The sequence below is a fragment of the Pteropus alecto genome, unplaced genomic scaffold, assembly GCF_000325575.1.
Source record: "Pteropus alecto unplaced genomic scaffold, ASM32557v1 scaffold22, whole genome shotgun sequence".
NCBI classification, from domain to species: domain Eukaryota; kingdom Metazoa; phylum Chordata; class Mammalia; order Chiroptera; family Pteropodidae; genus Pteropus; species Pteropus alecto.
In genome coordinates, this window is record NW_006434839.1 from 20714428 (window position 1) to 20737488 (window position 23061).

At 34.1% G+C, this 23061-nt stretch overlaps 1 protein-coding gene across 3 annotated transcripts in view; it reads right to left on the reverse strand.

Annotated features, from left to right (window-relative positions):
* Positions 1–1832: 1832 nt before the first annotated feature.
* The window catches only part of MDFIC (MyoD family inhibitor domain containing), an 84490-nt gene continuing 63261 nt past the window's right edge, over positions 1833–23061 (reverse strand). For all 3 annotated transcript variants that reach the window (XM_015588411.2, XM_006910594.3, XM_025045895.1), the window contains one exon: positions 1833–4545. In XM_015588411.2, coding sequence (XP_015443897.1) covers positions 4298–4545 — 248 coding nt within the window. In that variant the 3' untranslated portion in view covers positions 1833–4297. The remainder of the gene's footprint in view (positions 4546–23061) is intronic.

The following is a 23061-nucleotide window of genomic DNA, read 5'->3' on the forward strand; positions in this document are numbered from 1 at the left end:
ATATAATACATACATACACACACACACACACACACACACACACACAACACACACACAAACACACCCCACAAAGGATGGTTATCTAAAAATGATTTCTTCATGATCACCTCACAACTAAATTCAGGATTCTCTTTTCGTGAGCACTGAGGTAAGGGATGGAGAGCATAAATAATGGCAAAACAATGGAACTAGAAGTAGTAGACACAGTTCAGTTGGAAGGCAGCAAATTCCTCATGTTAACATTTGGCAGCTCAGGAGCTATAGTTATAGCCCCAGTGGAAATGTTACACTACTGTCCCTGTTTGATGAAGAATGGGGTGGTGTAGATTTCTGCTTGCCTACAGATCCTGCTTTCTAGGTGGGGCTTGGCTCTGGCTTTGCTTATATTTCTTTTTACCTCAAGACTGTCCATTGACTTCATTACAATTTATTTATACAATATTTTGATTCATAATTCAAAGTAGAGGGAGTAGCCATTGGGAATTTTGCAATGTGAAGAAGATACATGATGGGTTTAGTCATCGGTGATAGCTTTTGCAAAAACTACCCTCCAATTAGGGCTATATCATAATGTTATGCCCTCTCCACAACCCCTTCCATTTTGACCAAAATCTCTAAAAGTAATCTTAAATAAGCAAGTAAATATTAGTAGTCTCACTATAGGAACTAAAATTTTTCTCATAGGAAATATCAAAATCAGACTTCTTCCCTGGATTGAAACTTCCTTAGTGTTAGATGACTCTTCTGAGTAAAAAATTATAGGTTAAAAGGGAGTATGGAAATGAAGGGTTAAAAGGACTTCCCCTTATAGTACTTAATCCTTGATTTAAAAAAATAGTAAGTGTGGAATAAACCCTATTGATATATTAACTGCCTTTTAAAAGTACAAAAGAGAAAAATGGATATTATAGTATTTGATGAAATTTTACCTTGCCTGTCAGATTAGATGTAACAAATCTACAGGCCTACAAATCACAAGTAATCGGAAAGGGCATAAAGGTCTTGAATAATTTAAAAAATAATCTTATTAATAAGTACACTTATTCATTAGATGGTTGGGTAAATCTAAGCATTTAAACTGGAATTCAAGAAGGCAAGCCATAGAGATTGTGGACTTGCGTCTTATTTATGTTAGGCCGTGACTTTGACGTTTCTAACATTAGAATCTAGGACACTAATATAATTTATATGGAACATTACCCTATAAGGTTGCCTTGGTTACTCCTTGAACTGTTCAGAGAAAAACTGACTACTCCAGGTGAGAAAAATGGGTATAGTTGATACACTGTAAGAACACAAAAATTAAATTATTATATTTATAAATAAAAAGCCTCCTAAATAAAGCTATTTTGGGGTTAAATACTAAAACTTTCCTACCACTTAAAAATTGTGCCAACTTAAACTCTAGATGAAAATACTTCTGATGATTTACTTTTGGGTAAAATTTATTAAGTCTAATACCTAATTTCATAGACCTTTCATGTTTAAGTATATTAAAAAATTACCTTAGTTTTTATGTTAGGTGATAATTCCAAAACAAATAAATAGAAACAAGTTACAAAAAAAAGGTACAATTTTGACCTATTACAAATCTTTTAAAAACACTATGTTTTGAAATCAAATCTTAGTTGCGATTTGCAGTATAAACTGATTTGAATCTTTCATAGATCATTATGCATATGAGACATGTGACTTATATAAGAAGACTAGGAAATCTTTAGAAAGGGAAGTAACAAGATTTAAAAAAGCCTCAGGTTTTAAAATTATAATTGAATTTGTTCAAATATCAGTCAATTAGTGTATCAATTAGATAGAAAATATGCTAAAGCACAATAGAGAAATCATTTTTTTATTTAAAATAATGTATTCAGGATAATACAGGTCCAGTTTAAAAATATTTAAGATTAAGTTTCCACATTTAAAATGATACCAAATTTATAACTGTAAATATAGCACTTAGTCATGATGGCCATATAATCAACAAAACATTTTCATACAGAAATTCTAAAACATATTGAAACTATTTTCACATTTGCCTACTTTTTTTTTTTTCACTTTTTAAAAAAATCATACAAGGCACTTTATGGAATGTCTGTAGACTACAGGAAAAATACTGTGAATATAAATATGAAAAAAGAAATTCTGCTATTAATGTTCTCTGTTATAGAGAAACATTATTTTAAAAGTGCTAATATTTTTAGCTCAAATAGTAGCAGAATATATTTAAATATTAGACAAACCACTTAGAAAATTCTGCAGGATGAAAAGTGAAATATTTTAACAATTCCAGGTTATCAGAAGGCTTTATATGTCAATACACAGATGACACTCTCACATCTTAATATATATGCCTAAGTTAATTCTGGGTATATGTAAATATTCAGATTCTGGTTACTATAAAATAGTACAAAGCTATTCGTATATTTGATGTAACAAACAAAACATGCTCTTTAGACAAGGATGAGAAAGACATATGTTTACTAGAATTCTATTTAAAACAGAAATTTTAAAGGTATGTGTGTTTGTTTGTGTGTGTAAATAGCACTAAATGGGGAATTAAAGAGTATGTTCTTTTTAAAGTCCTTTAAATAATGACATAACTAAAAACTAGGTTTCACTTCAAAGAAAAAACCAAAGGTAGCCTTTCCATGCTTTAGGTTTAAATCTCTCTTAAAAGTTGAGATTTGCTAAAAGCTTCCTAAAAAATATTTGTTTTTACTATTTGTTTTACTATTAATTTGATAACCAGTAAGAAGAACTGAAAATAACTCTTAATCCAAAGTATATTTTTAAAATCTCTAAAAGGAATTACATTAAATCAAACAAAACTACAACTGTGGGAAGATCAAATTTAGTAGGAAAGCTCATAGTATGAAAATGTTCTCTCCCTTTTATCTGCACAACCAGTCTCTATCTCAATAACTATACACTTACTCATGTAATTGACTTATTTCAGTACACTTAAGGTTCTTTATAACCCGCCACATTGGTTTAGTTTTACATGAAATTGCAATACTGAAATTTGGTCACAGCAGTGGATATTGAGACTCCCACTGCATCAGAACGAATGCTTTGCACTGAAGATTAACTGTGTTTATAAAATATAACATTGGTTAAAAAACAATCCAAAACAAACAAACGTACACCCCACCCTCTGAAAAAAAGACCTACAGCTATGAAATTAAAAAAGAAAGCTTTTGAATAAATCGAAATCAAAATATTGAATTTTAATATTAAAGATCTCCTAATTTAAATGCAGTTCATCAAAAGTATTCCACATTCTTTATAAAATATAGCTCTTTATTTGGCAAATCATTGTTTTATCACAAACAATAATTTTTAAATTATATGTAATAAAATGAATATTTGAAATTAAATTTTATAGTTTTCTTAATATAAGCTGTAGTCCTATGACTAAAGAAAATACTTACTTAAGAAATTTTTAACTGCTTAAGTGCACACAGAGTTCAGGCTGTTCACCTAAAACTTTATCCTAAATCTAAATAATTAATTCAAACAGATGAATCACTCATCCTAAGAAGCTTCCTCAAATGCTACATTCTTCTTGAAGCCTCCTGAATATTCCAGTAGATATTAGCTGTTTTTTTTCTGTGTATTCCTATAGGTTTTTGAGTTTCATTCTCTTATAATCCTCACTTCAGTATGCCTTCTGGAATGGTTCATTCTTTATAGGTCTTTTTCTTCTGTTAAACTGTATTCTCCTCTGGATGGGAACTGAATGACATCTGTCTCTGAGTCTCAGCAGGAGATTATACACAGTAGGCACCCAATGTCTGCTGAACAAGTGGAGAAAGTGGAGAACAGACAATGGAGATCAATACTGGGTGCCCAACTATTGTTTGGGTTTGTTTCCCAAAGTTTATTTTAAAGTAAAAAATGTTTACTGTTAACCATTAATAGATAAACATCAAAAATAAATTGTCTAGTTTTAACACCCACTGAAAATAATACATTTGGAGCAAGGGGCTCCTGAGAATTATTAAAAGAAATAGAAATATGCATATAAAGGAGGAGACATTCATTTTTTTTTTTCGGGGGGGAGGGGTCAAAATGTCTCTCAGTCATTGTAACCCATAAAAAAGTTTAAAAGTAGTTAAAATTTCACATATTAAACCATGTAGATTTGGTTAGAGAATAAAGGTCTTCTGAGATTACTTAAAATGAGTTAACAGTGCAAATACTGAGTTGCTTCATGAGAATCTTGCCATGTGCTTTTTCTTCCTCCTTAAACATTTTAAAAAACTCTCCAGTTTTAATATAAACAAAAGATAAATATTTATGAAGGAAAACAAATTCCACAGCATTCCATACAAATTTCCAAACAGTCTGATGATTCACAACAGGCATCCATGATGCCACAATCCATGTCACAAGGGCAGTTGCAGTCATCCCCCATTTCATCTCCACAGCAACAGCAGCAGGCTTCTGATGTGCATATGCCACACGAAGCTTGTCCCAGGACAATATTGCAGAGGGTTAGGAATTCACAGAACAAGCAGGCCAGGATACAGTGGACACAACAATCTTCATTTTCAATTGGGAAGAGTCCACATAGTGAGAAAAAGAAGAAACACAAAATATATAAGTGTCATCAATAGACTGAATAATGATTTGATCAAAATAAGTAATCCAGAACCCAATGACAAACAGTCCTAAAAGTCTTTTGTGGGCAAGAAGCTCAAGAAGAAACTTAAGTTAAATTTTAAATGATCAATCTTTAGAGGTAGATAGATACTCCATATGAGAAACAAATATCATAGTTGTGTATACATGCGCATGCACATCTAGACTAGATTATTATTCTCTTACACTGTGCAATGGTCCTTGTTCCTAGGTTCCACTTTTCTATGCCTCTTACCCATCTTCCCTATATTCGATTGCTCTCTATAACAAAGAACAAAATGAATCTATGACACTAAAATCCTTCAGAAATAGGAATTTCTTTCAACTCCACTGACCTGCTCTAAAATTAAAAGGAAAAAAAAATGTAAACATGACATACTTGGTACATTATTGAATAATTGAATAAATAGTTAAATTTAAAGCTATTAAACTGGGATCAGCATGTTTTATTTTACAATAAAACTGACTCAATTTCATAGTATCAATTTTTTTTTCATTTTGTAGGAATTAAAGAAAAATAGACTCTCTGGTCGGGTCTAACCATTGTTTCTGGAATCTAAGTTCTTCTGCCTATTTCTAACAAAGAATTTGTACCTTAGCAAATATGAATAATGATACAATAACATGGCTTTCCTACTTCCTGTGTGGCGAAGTACTTTACATTTTTTATTATTTCCTGAATCATCTCTAATAATGCCTCTCTAATCAATAATGTTTATCAAACTTCATGAGCTGACATAAAGGGGTGAAAAATCAAACAGATTACAATCTTTAAATTTAGTACTCCATATTCTAAACTTTTCTTTAGAATTTGGGAGCAAGAGAGAGGAGCAGTTGAAGAAAATTTCTATTTCTAGAGGATCTGAACATGTCATAAAATCATTTACGACCAATGTTATAAGACGTTTGTCTAATTTCAGAAGCATTAGTGAATTTTATCGGGATTATTTCCGGGTTTTGTGTTGCTGTTGTTGGTTGGTAGAGGTTTTATATCTTTTTTTTTTTTTTTTTTTTTTTTTTTTTGGTATTTCGTACAATGCAAGCTTTAATGAGGCATTCTGCTTTCAACAACAGCAGCAATAGATAACAATCCCCACTCCATCCCACTGTCATAGCCCTTTGTGTTTCTGTATTTGGCTTTAAAGCTGAATGCTTTTAATGAGTTTCAGTAAACTGTGTGACCATCTATAATAAATCACCCAACTCGTTGAACATACATGTTTCTCTATACTCTCTAACTTCATAGAGAGTCTCTAACTTTGTAAAAGGGAGGAATGTGGAAACACAAGGTCATACTCTACATACCAGATGGCAAAAGCGGGGAAGAAAAGAACTCAAGGAAAACTCCAGAGTTGTTGGTACAATTAAAGGTTAAAAGAAGACACCAAGCTTTCCTTCTACTCTTCTCAGTGCCAACCCCACCCTCAAATGCAATGATCTGTAGAACAGCTAGAAAAAGCTCATAAAGTTATAAGAGTCTGCAGGTTGTTTTCCATCTCCCCCTAATGTTTTTAGTAGTATCCAGTCATTTCAGGAGAAAGCTGAAAGCAGCTACATGAATCCAAGTCTGCAGCCTTGGAAAGTTCTGGGTTTCTAAAGCATATCTGTGGTTTCCTTCTTTCTACATTCTTTCTATGAACTTTTATCCCGATACTTGTCTTACGTATCTCTGTACAGTTGAGCTCTTCCAGGAGTATACTATCATTAGTTGTAAAATATTTGATGTTATAAAGAACTAGCTTTATTATTATTAAGAAAATAGTGTTTAACTAGTAAGACAATTCCATTCAATATACCTTCAACAAATACCCATATTAACTGATTCTAACAACACTTCTGACCTTAACTTTCTTTTCTTTTGTGGAATGCTTATATTTCAAGACTGAAAGGAAGAATCTACAAAAACTCATTTGGCAATGAAGACTCTTTAACTGATTAATCTTAAAACTCTAAGAATAGTTATTGAGTATTAGATTCTTTATGTATCAATCGTAAACTACAACATACATAGAACTGTATGTGATGGATCGACTGATTTTATAGGGGAAAGATTTATAGGGGTCGTCCCACTCAGCCTTCGAAATAGAGGATTATAATATCTTCAAAGCCTCCTTTGGTCCCTTACTAAGTCCCTTCCTATCCTGAGATATAATCACTATCTTGAATGGTGAACAAAATTTATTTATTTATTTATTTTTTACAACAGTGAACATGTAAACATCCCTACATAATCTATTAGAAAGGAAATGACACCATATGAATTACTGGGAGTAGCATTTTTTTGGTCAACATTATGTGTTTCAGATTTATTCTAGTTGATTCATGTAGCTTTAGTTCATCTATTTTCTAGGTGTATAGTATTCCATTGATTCAATATGTCATAATTTATTTATCTACCCTACTATTTATAAACATTTTGGTCATTTCCAGTGTTTTTGCTATTATAAACATGACTGTCTGAAACAGTTTAGTGCAAGTCTCCTAGAGTACACATGCTAAATAACTAGCAATAAAATCATTGGGTCACAGGATGTGCATACGTTTAATATTATTAGGTGATACCAAATTTGTTTCCAAAGTGATTGCTCTAAAATTTACTCCCACCACCCAAGTATGAGAATGCTCATTACTCCACAGCTACATCAATCACTGAGATTGTCATACTTTCATATATACCAATTAGTTGAGTGTGAAAAAGGCATCTCATGGTGGTTTTACCTTGTATTTACTTATTTACATGTTTGTTGGCCATTTATGTTTCCTGTTCTTTGGAATGGCTGTTTAAGGTGTTCATGTTCTCATCTCACTTTTCTATCACCGAAATAAATAGTTTATTTATTTTTTATTTATTTATAGAAGTTCTTCATATATTCAAGATATCAGTCCCTTGTCAAAATCATTATCCTTTCTCAGTATGTGGCTTTTCTTGTTTAAAATAACAAAAGACAGATGAGTTAATTTTTGGAACTTGAGAGTTTCAAATGATGAAAAGAAATCTAAATCAAATCTTGTAGTTAGCCAGAGATATGGGGTTACATGGCTGAGGATGTGAAGTGACAATGGACAAGAGATGGTGTTAACAAGATTTGATAGCACAATGAAATAAAAAGTTTCAGTGTCTGATTCAAAACAAAGGAGTCCATCCATACCTATATACTTAAAGTTAGAAGAAACCAGTAAGTAATCCAGAGGAAGAGATCGAATGTGATTGGTGTGAAATCAACAGCCCTCAGAATGTAAAGGGATAGGGAGTGGCATTCCAACCTAAACAACTCATTGCCACTCATAGGATATATTCATTTGAGAATTACAGTCTTTTCCAGATCTTAAGACAATAATGACTGTTATAAAGAAATTAGAAGCTGTAAGTCAAGAATAAAATCGCGCCAAACTCCGATTCTTAGCCAACAAGATCTACAAATTAAGTCAGTTAAATTGTCTTTGTATTTTTTAGTAAATAAAGAAAATGGAAAAATAAAGTTCTTTGCTCTAAATAGAGAAAACGCTCCTTTTCTAGCCTATTTTCTACAACACAATGTGATTTCTATAACAAATAGGTATAAGAGGTGGTTTTATATAGAATGGGGAGCATAGTGTTAATGAAGGAAAAGTATTCATTTGCTGTTGTCAGAATTAAGAAATGTGTTGCTGCAAATATATTTTCTCATTCAGATGGTTGTCTCTTTACCTTATCTTAGGAGAGGAAATGTTTTAATCACTCTTTCATTTTTTTAAAAACTATTTATTTAGAAAACTTACTTTATACTATGTTTTAAGCTCTTTATAAATGTTAATTCATTTATTTCTAATAACATTCCTAAGAATTAGTTCTGATATCATCTCCATTTTACCAATACAGAGAGAGACTTTCAGAAAATTTAGGAATTTACCCAAGTCATAGAGGCAGTAAGTAGCAGAGCCAGGGTCAGAACCCATACAGTTAGTGTCCGTGGTCTATGCTCTAATTCAGTGTGCTGTGTTTATTGCCACTGCAGGGAAGGGTCTCTCCTAACACTTACTTCATCTTCCTGGGAGAATGATCAGTAATAAATTTTTAAAAAATTATTTCTCTTTCTGATCTGCTTTTAGCCTTGAGTCAAGTCTCTTTTCCTTTCTAAAGATGATTCTGAATTTCAGTTTTAATGAAAAGTTGATAGTAAATTTTTACCTTCAACAAGAACAAAGTTTATGAGTTGGAAAACCGATAAACTGCCAGTCACATTGTCAAAATAGACATAAGAGAGAGATGGTGTCTCTATCAAAAGAAAAAAGTCTGTAAGTTTAAAACATAAAAATTAAGGTCCCTGGTATTGTAGAGATTACATAGGAACTCTAGTGGTAATGGCAAAGGTCTCAAAAGAATAAGCTCTTTATGTAACTATTAAAACTTACAAAATATAAATATCTTCTTTAAACACAGAGTCTACATAATTTTCTAGAAAAGCATGTTGGGCTACTCTGAAAAACCAAATCTATTAAGAGGCCCCTAAAAAAGCCACAAACCAAATTACATTTTAGAGATTAAAGTGATACTAAAGGTGCATTTACAGAGACGCCTACCAGAAACTTTCATTTCCTGTACTTTATAAGTCAAGAAATACCTTGATATAACAAAAAATAAATTTAAAAAATGAATCCCTAATACTATCATATCAACTCAATTTTATAATCTAATTTTCATTCCTTGACTGAAACATTTTCTTTTCCACTTTCTAGAAAGTGACTTGATTATGACTTGGGCTAAGGAAAAGGTTAAAATAAACTTAGAAGAAATATCTTTTACAGTTTCTACCGCTACCACTCCCCCCACCAGAGGAATCAAGAATCATAAAAGGCATTATGATATTGTTTTTATTTCAAGCAAAGAGAGAACTAAAAGAATTATCAAACTAAGAAGACTTAAATAGAGGAACAAACTTTAAAAAAGTGAGTCCTTTGTATCCATGTAGTTCACTGTCAGAAATAATTTTTGTCCCTGTTCTTGAGGTTTTTAGTTTTTATGATTTTATTCAGCTATATTTGCATTTTTTTGTCAAAAGTGTTTAACTTCCGTGAAGACAACCAGTTCTGGGATAGGGGCCTGTTCCAAACTGGTCCAAGCAAGGACTGCACAACTCAGTGTACTACTGAGAGCAGAATATGTCACAAGACAACTATTGTAAATTTAGGAAAAGAAAGGTACATGCCAGCAGCCAAATGGCTGAAAAAAAAGCATAAAAGGAAATCCTTAGCACATTTGATTTTAAAAAAAGGAAGAAGAATAATTACTGCAGACACAAACCCAAACAAAATCTTTGCATTCTATGAAAATTCAGTGTTAAACCCACACAGCTGGCATATCTGGAAATCATCTAGCTTCCCAATATCATGAAGGGAACAACTGCAACCTACTTAAACAGCATCTCAGGTGACTGGTGAGAATACATGTGACTAATCCAAGAGGCTTTGTTGTGTTTAAAATGAGACTGAAAATTTGTTTCTATCAGAACATGTTAGTTTAATAAGGAAATTATTCCCAGTTGATTTCCTCAATCATATGTAGCCAAAAATACTAGGAAAATATGGGGAAAACAGTCTTTTTATAGTAAAAGGAACCCTAAGAGCCATCAGAAAATTTGCACAGTAAACTCAGCTCTATTTTAAACAAGTCTCTTATATTTCTTTAGTTTCCTTTTTTTAAGATGTGGTATGACAGCTGCTCTGAATTTCTTGGAACGAAGACTGAACAGCGAAGTACAGGGAGGGCAAAGAGCAGTGAGTTCTGAGAATAACTGACAGCCCATTTTTGAACAAATGTAGATTTGCACGTGTTTTATCTTGACCAATCTCTAATAGCATTTCCTATGACTTAAAATGCTTAAAAATACTTTCTTAATCAGGCTCTTATCACGTAAACTATATACTGAGAAACAAAGGTTCATTATCCTTTTTAACAGGTTAATAGTATGCCAAAAAGTACCACAGATTAGAACGTGAACAGTCAGTTATATTTAACCATAATTTAGGAAATTGCAATTGAGATCAAACCTGGTAGTAAAGCTACAAAGAACCCGCAGGTATTCCCATGTCTTCAGCTGCTAAGGCTCACATCTGCCTAGCAGGAGTATAAGGGGACTCATTGTGCAGAGGAAGCTCGACTGGGTGAAGGCATTCCTCTTTCTAGATAATGCTTTCTTGAGACTGTTGTTTCTCAACACAATCAAAAAGCAGTCTAGAAGTGGGTTTTGGTAATCCTGAATCACAGCCAGGATGTCTAAGTTAGTATCTGGCCTCTGTGAAAAGCCAGATGTGAGGGACGAGATGCAGACATCTCCAGGGAGTTCTGCTCCTCAAGTGTTCATGAGTGCAGGAAATACTTACTAATACAGTATGGTAGCTCAGCTCCAAGTAGTTCTGTGTTTCCAAGCCAGAGGACACACAGCATCTGGCCTACAGCCTTGGAATGACCTGCTGCCTGCATAAATTGGAAATGCGCCTCCTACACAGAACCCTCTGGCACACTGCTGTCCTCCCCGTGAGGCCCTGCATCTTAGCCAGAACACAGTCAACATTTTCCTACTGGAAAAGAAAGTGAGTTAGGTCAGAAGGTAAGAGAAAGAGAACTACATTTTCCACTGCAATACAAAGACGATCACACTTAAAGAAACAATAATAATCTTTACTATTGTCTTTCCTCTCAACGAACTCAAAAAAACTGGAAAAAAAAAATCACCTTTCTCCCACACCCCACGAAGTGACTCCTCAATAATCTTCCCACCATGTGTTCGAATTCTGGAATCCATCCATCTCCTGTGAGAGGTGCATTCATATTTTAAATTACAGTAAGTGGATAGCAGATTTTTGTTTGTTTGTTTCTATTATTCTATTACCCTGCTGCTTCCTGATCTGTTGTTGATTCATTAAATATTCCAAAGCTATTTTATCCAGTAATTGTTGGTCATGACTTAACTGGAGCACTGATTCAAGTAGTCTTTCTAAAAAATCACATTTTACAAAGTCTAGGAAGGTAACATATATACCAGGATACATCTTATTTCCTGGGAGCTTTACAGACAATTCTGAAGAGGAGCAAAAGTTCAGTTAGTAGAGATGTTTATTTAAAACATTTTATATGTAGAGTTAGTATGTGAGCAGAGCGGAGGGGAAAGAAAAGCTTAAAAATGTCACTAGTACAAATAATATTTACGTTAGCTTACTGAAACTTTCCAATACTTGATGATCACAAATTTGAGAGCTGGTAATAATAACAGTACTGTTTTAATAGGGTTATGGTGAGGATTAAAAAAGACAATGCATATAACATTCTCAATAAAAGAGTTATCATTTACTTACTAAATATTATTACTATGATAGCAACAAGAAATCTACCAATGTTTCTTTCACTCACTCTGATTACCACAACAAAATAAGGCCATTCTACTTAACATAAGGAGGTTTATAAAAGGCTTAAACTTAAAATGAGAGAACCAAGAAGGCAACTATAAGAGAATCTGCGGAAGAGTAGAACAGAAATCTGCCTGGAAAGAACTAGTAAATTTTGTGTTTGGCTACAGCAGAAGGTTTAAAAATAATCAACTTTTTCCATATTTAAATTAATACCTATTTATTTTCTCAGGAAGCTAAAAAGCAAAATAGTGAAACTATACTTGAATCTATTCAATGCTGACTATATTAAGCTGGCCAGCTGAAATATCTTTAGTCCAAAAAGTTTAATCAATAACAAGGTTGAATATAACTTTTGGATACCAAAATCTACTTTAGATCTTAAAAGCATTTTCCTATGAAGAATAAACGTTTAACAGTTTGTTAAAGTTGGTCACAATACCATCTATAGCTAGAACAAAACATAAAAAATTAAATCCTCTAGTTTTAGTGAAAATATGTATTTGTATAAAAACAATCTAAAAAATTTCTCACAAAAGCTTAACTTAATATTTTTCCTATTTTTATTTTTGCAACTGTGTTTACTTCACAATTCACATTTCAGTTTCACTTCTTCATTGTGCTTGTTTGAGTATGTGCAAGGTATATTATAAAACGAAAGCAGCTTTTGTTTTTTTTAAAGCCACATAGTACCCACTGAGATAATCCTGCAAAAGCTGATGATGACGACGATGATAAAATAGCACCCATGCCATATTGGATGCTTTTTATTTATTTGTATTGAGATATAATTGACATATAACATTGTATTAGTTTCATGTATACAAAATGATTCAATTATTTGTACATACTGTGATATGATCACCATAATGTTAACATCTGTCATTATAATTACACATTTTTGTTTCTTGTGATGAGAACTTTTAAGATCTACTCTCTTAAAAACTTTCAAATATGTAATACAGTATTACTAACTATACACACAGTGCTAGACATTACCTCCCCATTACTCATTTATTTTATAACCGGAAGTTTGTACCTTTTCACATCCTTCACGAATTTTACACTCCTCCATGCCCTGCCTGTGCCCATGGACAATCGGTTCTTTGCATCTATGAGCTCAGTTGTTTGTTGTTGTTGTTGTTGTTGTTGTTAATTCCAAATATAAGATTATATTTGTTTTTCTCTATCTGATTTACTTCAGTAATGATCTTGATGACCTAAGGGTTTATCTATGTAGTTGCAAATGGCAGGATTTCTTTTTTTTTTTTTTTTAATGCTTGAATAACACTCCATTGTATGTATATACACCACTTTTTTATTCATCCATTCATCAATGGACATTTAGATTGCTTCTATACCTTAGTTATTGTAAATAATGCTGCAATGAACATGGGGGTGCACATATCTTTGTTAGTGTTTTCATTTCCTTCAGATAGATACTGAGAAGTAGAATTACTGTATCATGTGGTAGCTCTATTTTTAATTTTCAGATGAATCTCCATACTGTTTCCCATAGAGGCTACACCAATTTACATTCCCATCAATGGTGCAAAAGTGTTCCCTTTTCTCCACATCCCTGCCAATGCTTATTATTTCTTGTCTTTTGGTAACAGCCATTCTTACATGTGTGAAAGGATATCTTATTGTGGTTTTGATTTGCATTTCCCTTATGATTAATGATACTGAGCACCTTTGCATGTACCTGTTGTCCATCTATAAGTCTTTTTTGGAAAATGTCTATTCAGATCCTCTGTGCATTTTTTAATTAGATTGCTGTTTTGTATAACCCTTTATTGGATATATGATTTGCAAATATTTTCTCTTATTTCATAGGTTGCCTTTTCATTGTATTGATGGTTTCATCTACTGTGCAGAAGCTTTTTTAAATTTGATGTAGTTCTACTTGTTTATTTTTGCTTTTGTTGCCTTTGATTTTGGTGTCAAATCCAAAAAATCATCACCAAGATTGATGTCAAGGAGCTTACCACCTATGTTTTTTACTGGAAGTTTTATAGTTTCAGGTCTTATGTTCAAGTCTTTAATCTTTTTTGAGAGAGAGAGAGAGAGAGAGAGAGAGAGAGAGAGAGAGAGAGAGGTGGGTGTGCGTGTATGTGTGTGTATGTGTGTGCGTGTGTCTGTGTATGGGGTAAGATAATGCCCATGTGGCTGTCCTGTTTCCCCAGCACCATTTCTTGAAGAGACTATCCTTTCCCCATTGTATATTTTTGCTCTGTTTTGTAAATCAATTGACTATATACATGTGGGTTTATTTCTGGGCTCTCTATTCAGTTTGATTGATCTATGTGTCTGTTTTTATTCTAATACCATGCTGTTTTGATTACTATAGCTTCATAATATAGTTTGACTTCAGGAAGCGTGATGCCTCCAGCTTTGCTATTTTTTCTCAAGACTGGTTTGGCTATTTGGAGTCTTTAATAGATCCATACGAATTTTAGGATTGTTCTATTTCTGTGAAAAACGCCATTGGAATTTTAATAGGGATTGCTCTGAATCTGTAGATTGCTTTGGACAGTATGGACCTTTTAACAATATTAATTCTTCCAATCCATGAGTATGCAATATCTTCCCATTTATGTCACCTTCAATTTCCTTCATCACCATCTTATAGCTTTCAGAGTATAGATCTTTCACTTCCTTGGTTGAAGTTATTTCTAGGTATTTTATTCTTTTTGATGCAATTGTAAATGGGACTGTTTTCTTAATTTCTACTTTTGGTAGATCATTATTATACATAGAAATGCAACATATATTTGTATATTGTTCTTGTATCCTGCAACTTTACCAAATTCATTTATTAGTTCTAATATTTTTTTGACAGACTCCTTAGGGTTATCTATACATAATATCATGTCATCTGCAAATAGTGACAGTTTTACTTCTTCCTTTCAAATCAGATACCTTCTTTTTCTTTTCCTTGCTTAATTGCTCTAGTTAGGATTTCTAATACTCTATTGAATAAAAGTGGCAAGAGTGGGCATCCTGTCCACTTCCTGGTCTTAGGGGAAAAGGTTTCAACTTTTCACCATTGAGTATGATATTAACTGTGAGTTTATCATATATGACCTTCAATATGTTGAGGTATGTTCCCTCTACATAAATTTTGTTTAGAGATGTATTTTTTTTTTAAATTATAAATTGATGCTGAATTTTGTCAAATGCTTTTTTTGCATCTATTGAGATGGACATATAATTTTTATCCTTCATTTTGTTAATGTAGTGTAACACATTGATTGATTAGTAGCTGCTGAATCATCCTTAAATCCCTAGAATAAATCCCACCTGATCTTGGTGTATGATCCTTTAAATATATTGTTGAATTTGGTTTATTGGTTTGCTAAAGTTTTGCTGAGGATTTTTGCATTTATGTTCATCAGGGATATAATTTACTTTTCTTGTGGTATCCTTGTCTAGTTTTGGTATCAGGGTGATGCTGGCCATGTAAAATAATTTTGGAAGTGCTTCCTCCTCTTCTATATTTGAGAAGAGTTTGAGAAGAATTGGTGGTAATTCTTCTTTAAGCGTTTGGTAGAATTCACCGGTGAAAGCATTTGGTCTTGATTTTGTTTATTGGGAGGGTTTTGATTACTGATTCAAACTCAATACTAGTAATTGTTCTGTTCAGATTTTCTATTTCTTCATGATTTGGTCTTGGTAGGTTATACGTTTCTATGAATTTCCCAATTTCTTCTAGGTTGTCAAATTTGTTGGCATATAATTGTTCATAGTAATCTCTCATGATCATTTGTATTTCTGTGATATTAGTTGTGACATCTCATCTTTTACTTCTAATTTTGAATCCTCTCTTTTTTTCTTGATGAGTCTAGTTAAAGGGTCTTGCATTTTGTTTACCTTTTCAGGAAGGCAGCTCTTGAGTTTCACTGACCCTTTCTATTGTCTTTTTAGTCCCTAGTTCATTTATTTTCACTTGATTTTTTATTTTTCTTTTCTTCTACTAACTTTGGGCTTCATTTGATCTTCTTTTAGTTCTTTGAAGTGAGCAGTTAGAGTGTTTATTTGAGATTATTCTTTTTCTTGAGGTAGGTATTTATCGCTATGAACTTCCCTTGTAGAACTGCTTTTGCTGCATCCCATTAATTTAGGTATGTTGTATACCCATTTTCATTTGTCTCAAGGTATTTTTTATCTCTCTTTTAATTTCTTCTTTGACCATTAAACAATGATCAGTAGCATGTTCTTAAATTTCCACATGTTTGTGAATTTTCCTTTTTTTTTTGTAATTGATTTCTATGTGTCAGAAAAGATGCTTGATATAAATTTCAACCTTCTTAAATTTATTAAGACTTGCTTTGTGGCCTGACATGATCTATCCTAAAGATTGTTCCACTTGAGAAGAATGTGTATTCTGCTGCTTTTGGATGGAATATTCTGTGAATATCTGTTAAGTCCATCTGATTGTTAAAGCCTTTGTTTTCTAATTAATTTTCTTTCTGGATGACCTATCCATAAATTAAAGTGGAGTATTAAAGTCCCCTACTATTATTGTATTTATGTCTATTTCTCCTTTTAAGTCTGTTAATATTTGCTTTATGTTTTTAGATGATTCTATGTTGGATGCATAAATATTTACAAATGTTATATCCTCTTACTGGATTGACCCCTTTATCATGTAATGACTTTCTTTGTCTCTTCTTATAGTATTTGTTTTAAAGTCTCCTTTGCCTAATATAGGCATAGCTATCCCATCTTTCTTTTGGTTTCCATTTGAATGGAATATCTTTTTCCTTCCCTTCACTTTTTGTCTGCATGTGTCCTTACAGCTGAAGCGAGTATGTTGTAGGTAGCATATAGACGGGTTTTTCTTTTTTTTTTCTTTTTTTTAAATCTATTTGACCATTCTGTTTTTTAATTGAAGGATTCAGTCCATTTACATTTAAAATATGTATTGATTGGTATGTACTTATTGCCATTTTGTCCATTGTTTTCTGGCTGTTTTGTAGTTCCACTGTTTTTTGTTTTTTTTTGTTGTTGTTGTTTTTGTTTTTTCCTTCTCTTGCTTTCTTCCATTGTGACTTGATGATTTTCTATAGTGGTATGTTTAGATTCCTCTCTCTTTATGTTCTATGTATCTACTATAGGCTTCTGCTTTGTGTTTACCATAAGGTTTCCGTACAACTACTTATATTTCTAACACTCAGTCTACTTTAAGTTGATAACAACTTAAGTTTTAACGTAATCTAAAGCTCTACTTTTTTACTCTCCCGCTTTTTATGTTTTTGATATCACAGTTTACATCTTTTTTTCTTGTGCATCCCTTAACTACTTATTATACTTACAGCTATTTTTACTACTTTTGTCTTTTAACCTTGATACTAACTTTATAAGTGATTAATCCACCATATTTAAACCATTAGGTTATTCTGAATTTTACTGTATACTTACCTTTACCAACGAGACTTAAACTTTCATATGTTGTCCTGTTACTAATTAGTCCCCGTTCTTTTCATCTTAAAGAAATTCCTTTAACATTTCTTCTAAAGCTGGCTTAGGGGTACTGAACTCCTTTAGCTATTGTATAGCTAGAAAATAATTTCTTTTGCCATTCTGAATGACAGTTTTGTGGGATAGAGTATTCTTGGTTGGAAAGTTTTTTTTTTATTTTTATTTTTCTTTCAGCACTTTGAATATATCATATCATTGTCTTCTGATCTGCAATGTTTCTGCTGAAAAAATCTGCTCTCAGTCTTATGGGGGTTCTTTTGAATGTAACAAATTGTTTTACTATTGCTGTTTTGATGATTCTCTCCTTGTCTTTAATTTTTGACATTTTAATTATAATATGTCTTGGTACAGATCTCTTTGGGTTTATCTTATTTGAAACTCTCTGTGCTTCCTGGATCTAGATGTCTGTTTCTTTCCCCAGATAAGGGAAGTTTTCAGCTATTATTTCCTCAGATAAGTTTTCTTCCCTTTCTTTTCTCTCTCTCTTCTCTTTCTATGACCCCTATAATGTAAATGTTGATCCACTTAATGTTGTCCCATAAGTCCCTTAAGCTACCTTCACTTTTTTTTTTTTTCATTCTTTTTTCTTTCAGCTACTCTGATTGGGTGAGATCCACTGCCCTTTTTTTTCAAGTTCACTGATCTTTTCTTCTTCATGTAGTCTGCTGTTGAATCCCTCCAGTGTATTTGTCAATTCAATTTTGTATTCTTCAGTTCTGTGACTTCTGCTTGATACTTTTATATTTCTGTCTCTTTGTTGAAGTTTTCATTGTGTTTATCCATTCTTCTCCCAAGTTCAGTGAGCAACATTATTTTCAACTCTTTATCAGGTAAATCACTTATTATCTGTTTAATTAATCCATTTCACATTTAGAAAAAAAAAAGCAGAGCTTGTTGCTCATGTTAATTTAATTTTACATAAACATGCTCTTTGGGGCTGAAGCAAATCTGACTGGTTTTCAATGTGAAAATAAAATATAAAAACTGTTCTTGGAGTTATTTCTAAATAGAACTTGTCTCTAATCCTAATATAACAGAAATGTATACATAAATGAGATTCATCAAATGAATCTTTGGCTAATAATTGTTTGAGAACAATGTTAACATTACATGTAGGAATGCTGCTTTTTCTAGGATTTGACATTTCAGCGATCGAGAATTACTATATTTTGTATATGAAAATAACACTACTAAAAAACAGAATGCTATAAATAGAATGATGTCATTTGTTTCCAAAGACTATTGATATACTAGAGCAATGCAAAAATAATAATAAAGGCAAGATATTTCATGGCCCTCCTTGGAGTAAGATTAAGACTGCAATCCGCGAGTTAGCTTGGGGTAAACACTGCAGCCATAAGCGCCACTGGCAAGTATTCTTCAGGAAAACGAGAAATGGGTTAAGGACTGTTTTAGGTTTCATCTTGTTCTTTCTTTCGAAAACATATAATATTTTTTTTTCATTTTTCTTGACTGTGTTGTCTTCTATATATTAGATAAAACAGCCACCTCTTCTAGTCTAAAGGAGTGGCCTCATGTAGGAGATAAACATACTTGTTCAACCCTGCCCTAGCTCTTAGTTGTCTCTCAAACCTTTGTGATTTTCCAAACAACCTATTTTATTTTTAGTAGCTCCCAGTATTTGAGGGTATGCAAGACCTGTCATTGCCCCAAGGGGAGGATCTAAGTCAGCACCTAGATTCAGATTAATTAGAAGCCAGCCTCTCAGGTAGCAGCTTCCGAAGTTTGGAAATATATACAATCCTCTGGGACCACAAGCCTAAGTCTTTCTGGCTACCAGGGCAAATAATCTAGAGGTGTCTCCATGGTGGTAGTTGCAAAAATCAGAGCACCATATGAGTGTACAATTTTTTTTTTCCCCAAGATATACTAGTGATGTGGAGTGGGGTAGAGGGAGAGCTCTGAGATGGCATCTACTGGTCTGTTTCCCCAGACTGCATACCAGTGGGCCCCTAAATGTGTGCCAAACTCAAAGCTTGCTTAAGGTTGAAGTTCAAGTCAAGTAAATAGGCCTCTTTCACAGAGTCACTGAGAATGTGTTTCAGTCTGCTATCTGTGTAGTGTCATGAGAGTGGTGGTTGTCTAAGAATTGTTTTTCTGGTGTTTCAGTCTCAGGAACTCAAGCCCTCCTGGCCACCAGAGATAGGTGATCAAGTGGTGTCCCTGGGCAGCAGCCACAAAACCCAGGGCACCAGACACATGTACAAGCTTGTCTCTGGGAAATATTAGCAATCTGGAGGGTGGCAGAAGAAATACACATAGATAGAACCTTCCTTCTTAGGTGTCTGGAGAGGATTAAAGTCAGCAAGCTGGAGAGAGAGGGAGAGACGGAAAGAGACAGAGAGACAGAGAGATAGACAAAGAGGGAGGCAGGGGGACAGCACAAAGATGATACCTGCCAGTCTCCATCCTTAGAGAGTACTCCAAGAGGCCCCTAAGTGCCTGACCCTCAGGCCAATGCTTTAAGATAAGAAAATAAGTCTCTTTCACATAAGGTCTTGAGCACTTCTCAATAGACTGCCTCTGTGCTAGGTTCTGGGGAGGGGAGACTCCAGACATGCAAGCCCTTTAAGAGCCGTTTCTTAGTTTAGTATAACCTTGTGAATATCAAAAACCCAAGCCCAGTGTTTTTCAAAGCTAGATGTTTTGGGGGCTCATCTCTCAGGTACTGATCTCGAAAGTCAAGCTTCCCAAAGTACAGTTCAAATACGTCACTCCTTAGTGAGAAACTCTAGGTTTGGGCTCCTTCCCAACTGTGGGTCGCCACACCGAAGGTGGGGTTTATGGGGCACTTGTGTCTTAGCCTCTCCTATTGGTTTTGATGTGTTTTGTTTTGTTTTGTTTTTCCTCATTTGCTTGATATGTAGGATTCCCAGCTAGTTTTTAGGTTTTCTTCAGAAGAAATTGCTCCATACGTAGATGCAGATTTTGTGTGTCCGTGGGAGAAGGTGAGTTTAGGATTTTCCCATATTGTCGTCTTGAACCAAAACTCCCCATAACCAATGCTTTTAGTCAGTGGTCCCCAAACTTTTTGGCATCAGGGACCAGTGCTCCTGTGAGAATCTACTGCCTGATGATCTGAGGTAGAGCTGAGGCAATGATGCTAGCACTGGGGAGTGGCTGCAAATACAATGAAGCTTCGTTCACTCACCTGCGACTCACTCCCTATTGCGCAGCCCAGTTCCTAACAGGCCACACACCTGTATCAGTCTGTGGCCCGGGGGTGGGGGACCCTAGCTTTTAGTCACTCATATTCACCTATTACAGAGACCTATAGGTTGCCAGGTCACCTGGGACATGAGGTCTTCATGGCAGCGTGGGTGTAAACAAACACACTAAGAGGAAGCTGACAGCATTCACAGGGCTGAGGTCAGACACAACAATTCTCCAAGTACTCGAGCATTTCTTAGCAAGAGTCTAAAAGGCACTTCTGAAATCCAAAGGTCTGAGGCCAAGTGTGGCTGTTCTGCAGGCCCCCATGGAGGCAGAGGCAGCATCCCCAGAAGGAGGTACAGGCTTCATGCAAACAAGAGGAGCATCATCTTGAGAAGGCCCAGGAGGTACTCACTAGCCCTAACCAAAGAGGCACAACAGTCTAACATATACTCTAGGCAAGATGAAGAGGAACAAGCCAAGTGAAATGTTACAGCAAAATGAGACACCAGAGCATATTTCAAAGCAGTGCACAAGAGGTAAATCCTGTTATTTATGGAATTAATTTGTGAATCATGGCATTGTTACTCTTTCCACATTCCTCCCTCTCCACCCATGTTATCTATTAATATCATTTGATTTTTTTAAGGCACTATCACAAGACTCAGATGAGATGAACAGGATAGTATGACATTGAAATTATGAGGTATAAATACCTCCACCTTAATTTAGTTTATAAACAATTCCAGAGCCAAAAAAAAATCTATGAACATGTTGTTTGCAAGTGTTCTAAAACTGACAAAAGCAGATAAACTGGGTTTTTCTCATACAAAAAAAAAAAAAAAGAGTAACTATATTATTTTAAATTGTGGAAAAGAAGATAAAAATAAAAACCTTTTTACCAAGCTGTCTCCCAATCCTCTGCACTTCATCAGGGCCACCCTCAAATGAGGTTTTCCTGAGTCACAGCTCATTACCTACTATGGTAGTTTGGGCAGGCAAATGCTAGAACTCCTAAAAGAAATCCCATTCGTGCCTGTGGTGGATGTTGCTGTTTGTATGTTTGGTTTCAGTGAGTCTTCTAGCAACAGGGAAATACCATTCTTGAGGGCACAAAAACAAAGATGTGTCAATTCATCATCACCCTGCTGCCTTCATGAGTAGTAAAGATAGTCAAGTGTTAATCCAATTATTAGGATTTAGAAAATTAAAACCTATTTTCTAATCTTGACTCTGCCACTAATTAGTGAAGAATCTTGAACAAGCCTCACTCACTGTCTAATTAGTGAAGAATCTTGAACAAGTCTCACTCACTGTCTATATGTAATAAAGAGGGAAATAATCTCCAAGTGCACTTCAAGCACTAAGTTTCTATGATGATACAATGTACTTTCTATAAACAACAGATTTTAAGTCTAATCTTTTATTGGCCTTGAACACAGTCATTACTTGGCGTAACACAACATTCAAAGCACAATGAAAAGTTAATTAATGATAAATACAAGATGACTTCAAGTTGGCTAAGCCCCAGGAGCAGATGGTCAGATGGCATGTGTTAGAGGAAGAGAAAGCAAAGGTGATTCCAGCCAGTGGGGAAGCTATGCAAAGGCACAGAGGTAAGAATATGATAGTTTTTGAGATGAGAGTAGCTCAATATTGTTTGGGCAGGAAAAAACATAAAGCTTTTAATTTTCTGTTTCAGAAATGAAGAGGCAGGGGGATGGTATCAGTAATAACATGCTATCAGTGGGGTCAGGCAGGATGAGCTTTGAGGAATGTAAAGGAGGTAGGATTAGCAGGAGTTGATAAGATACCAAATGAGGCAGTGATGAGAACAGTCATATGAGACTCCCTGGTTTCTGGAGCCATTTACCAAGGAATATAGAAAGAAAAATATAGTTCAGTTTAAAATATTTCGAACATAAGACATAGTAAGTATGAGGATACTCAAATAGAAATATCCGAGATGTGGCTAGAGACACTAGTCTGGACCTTGGGAGATGGATTTGGGCAAGGGAATTAGAAATAGCTGAAAGTTGTAGTGAATAAAATTATTACATTGCCCAAGGAGAATGTACTAAGTGAAAAGAGAAGAGAATGGAAGGGGACAACGACATTTAAAGAAAAGACTGAAGAATAGGAGTAGGAAGAAGAAACAGATTTAACAAGGGAGTAGAAGCTCCATAAAAGTGGGGTGCTATGAAAGCAAGAGAGAAAAGCAGTTCATGGAAATTGTGTCAAACACTGTTTAGCCAGAGAAATTTCAGTGATGTGATAGGGACACAAATGAATAGCATTGAGCGAGGAGTGAGTGAAAAATGAGGAAGTACAGACCAGCAAGGCAAATATCTTTTCAAGAAGTCTGTGAAGGGAAAG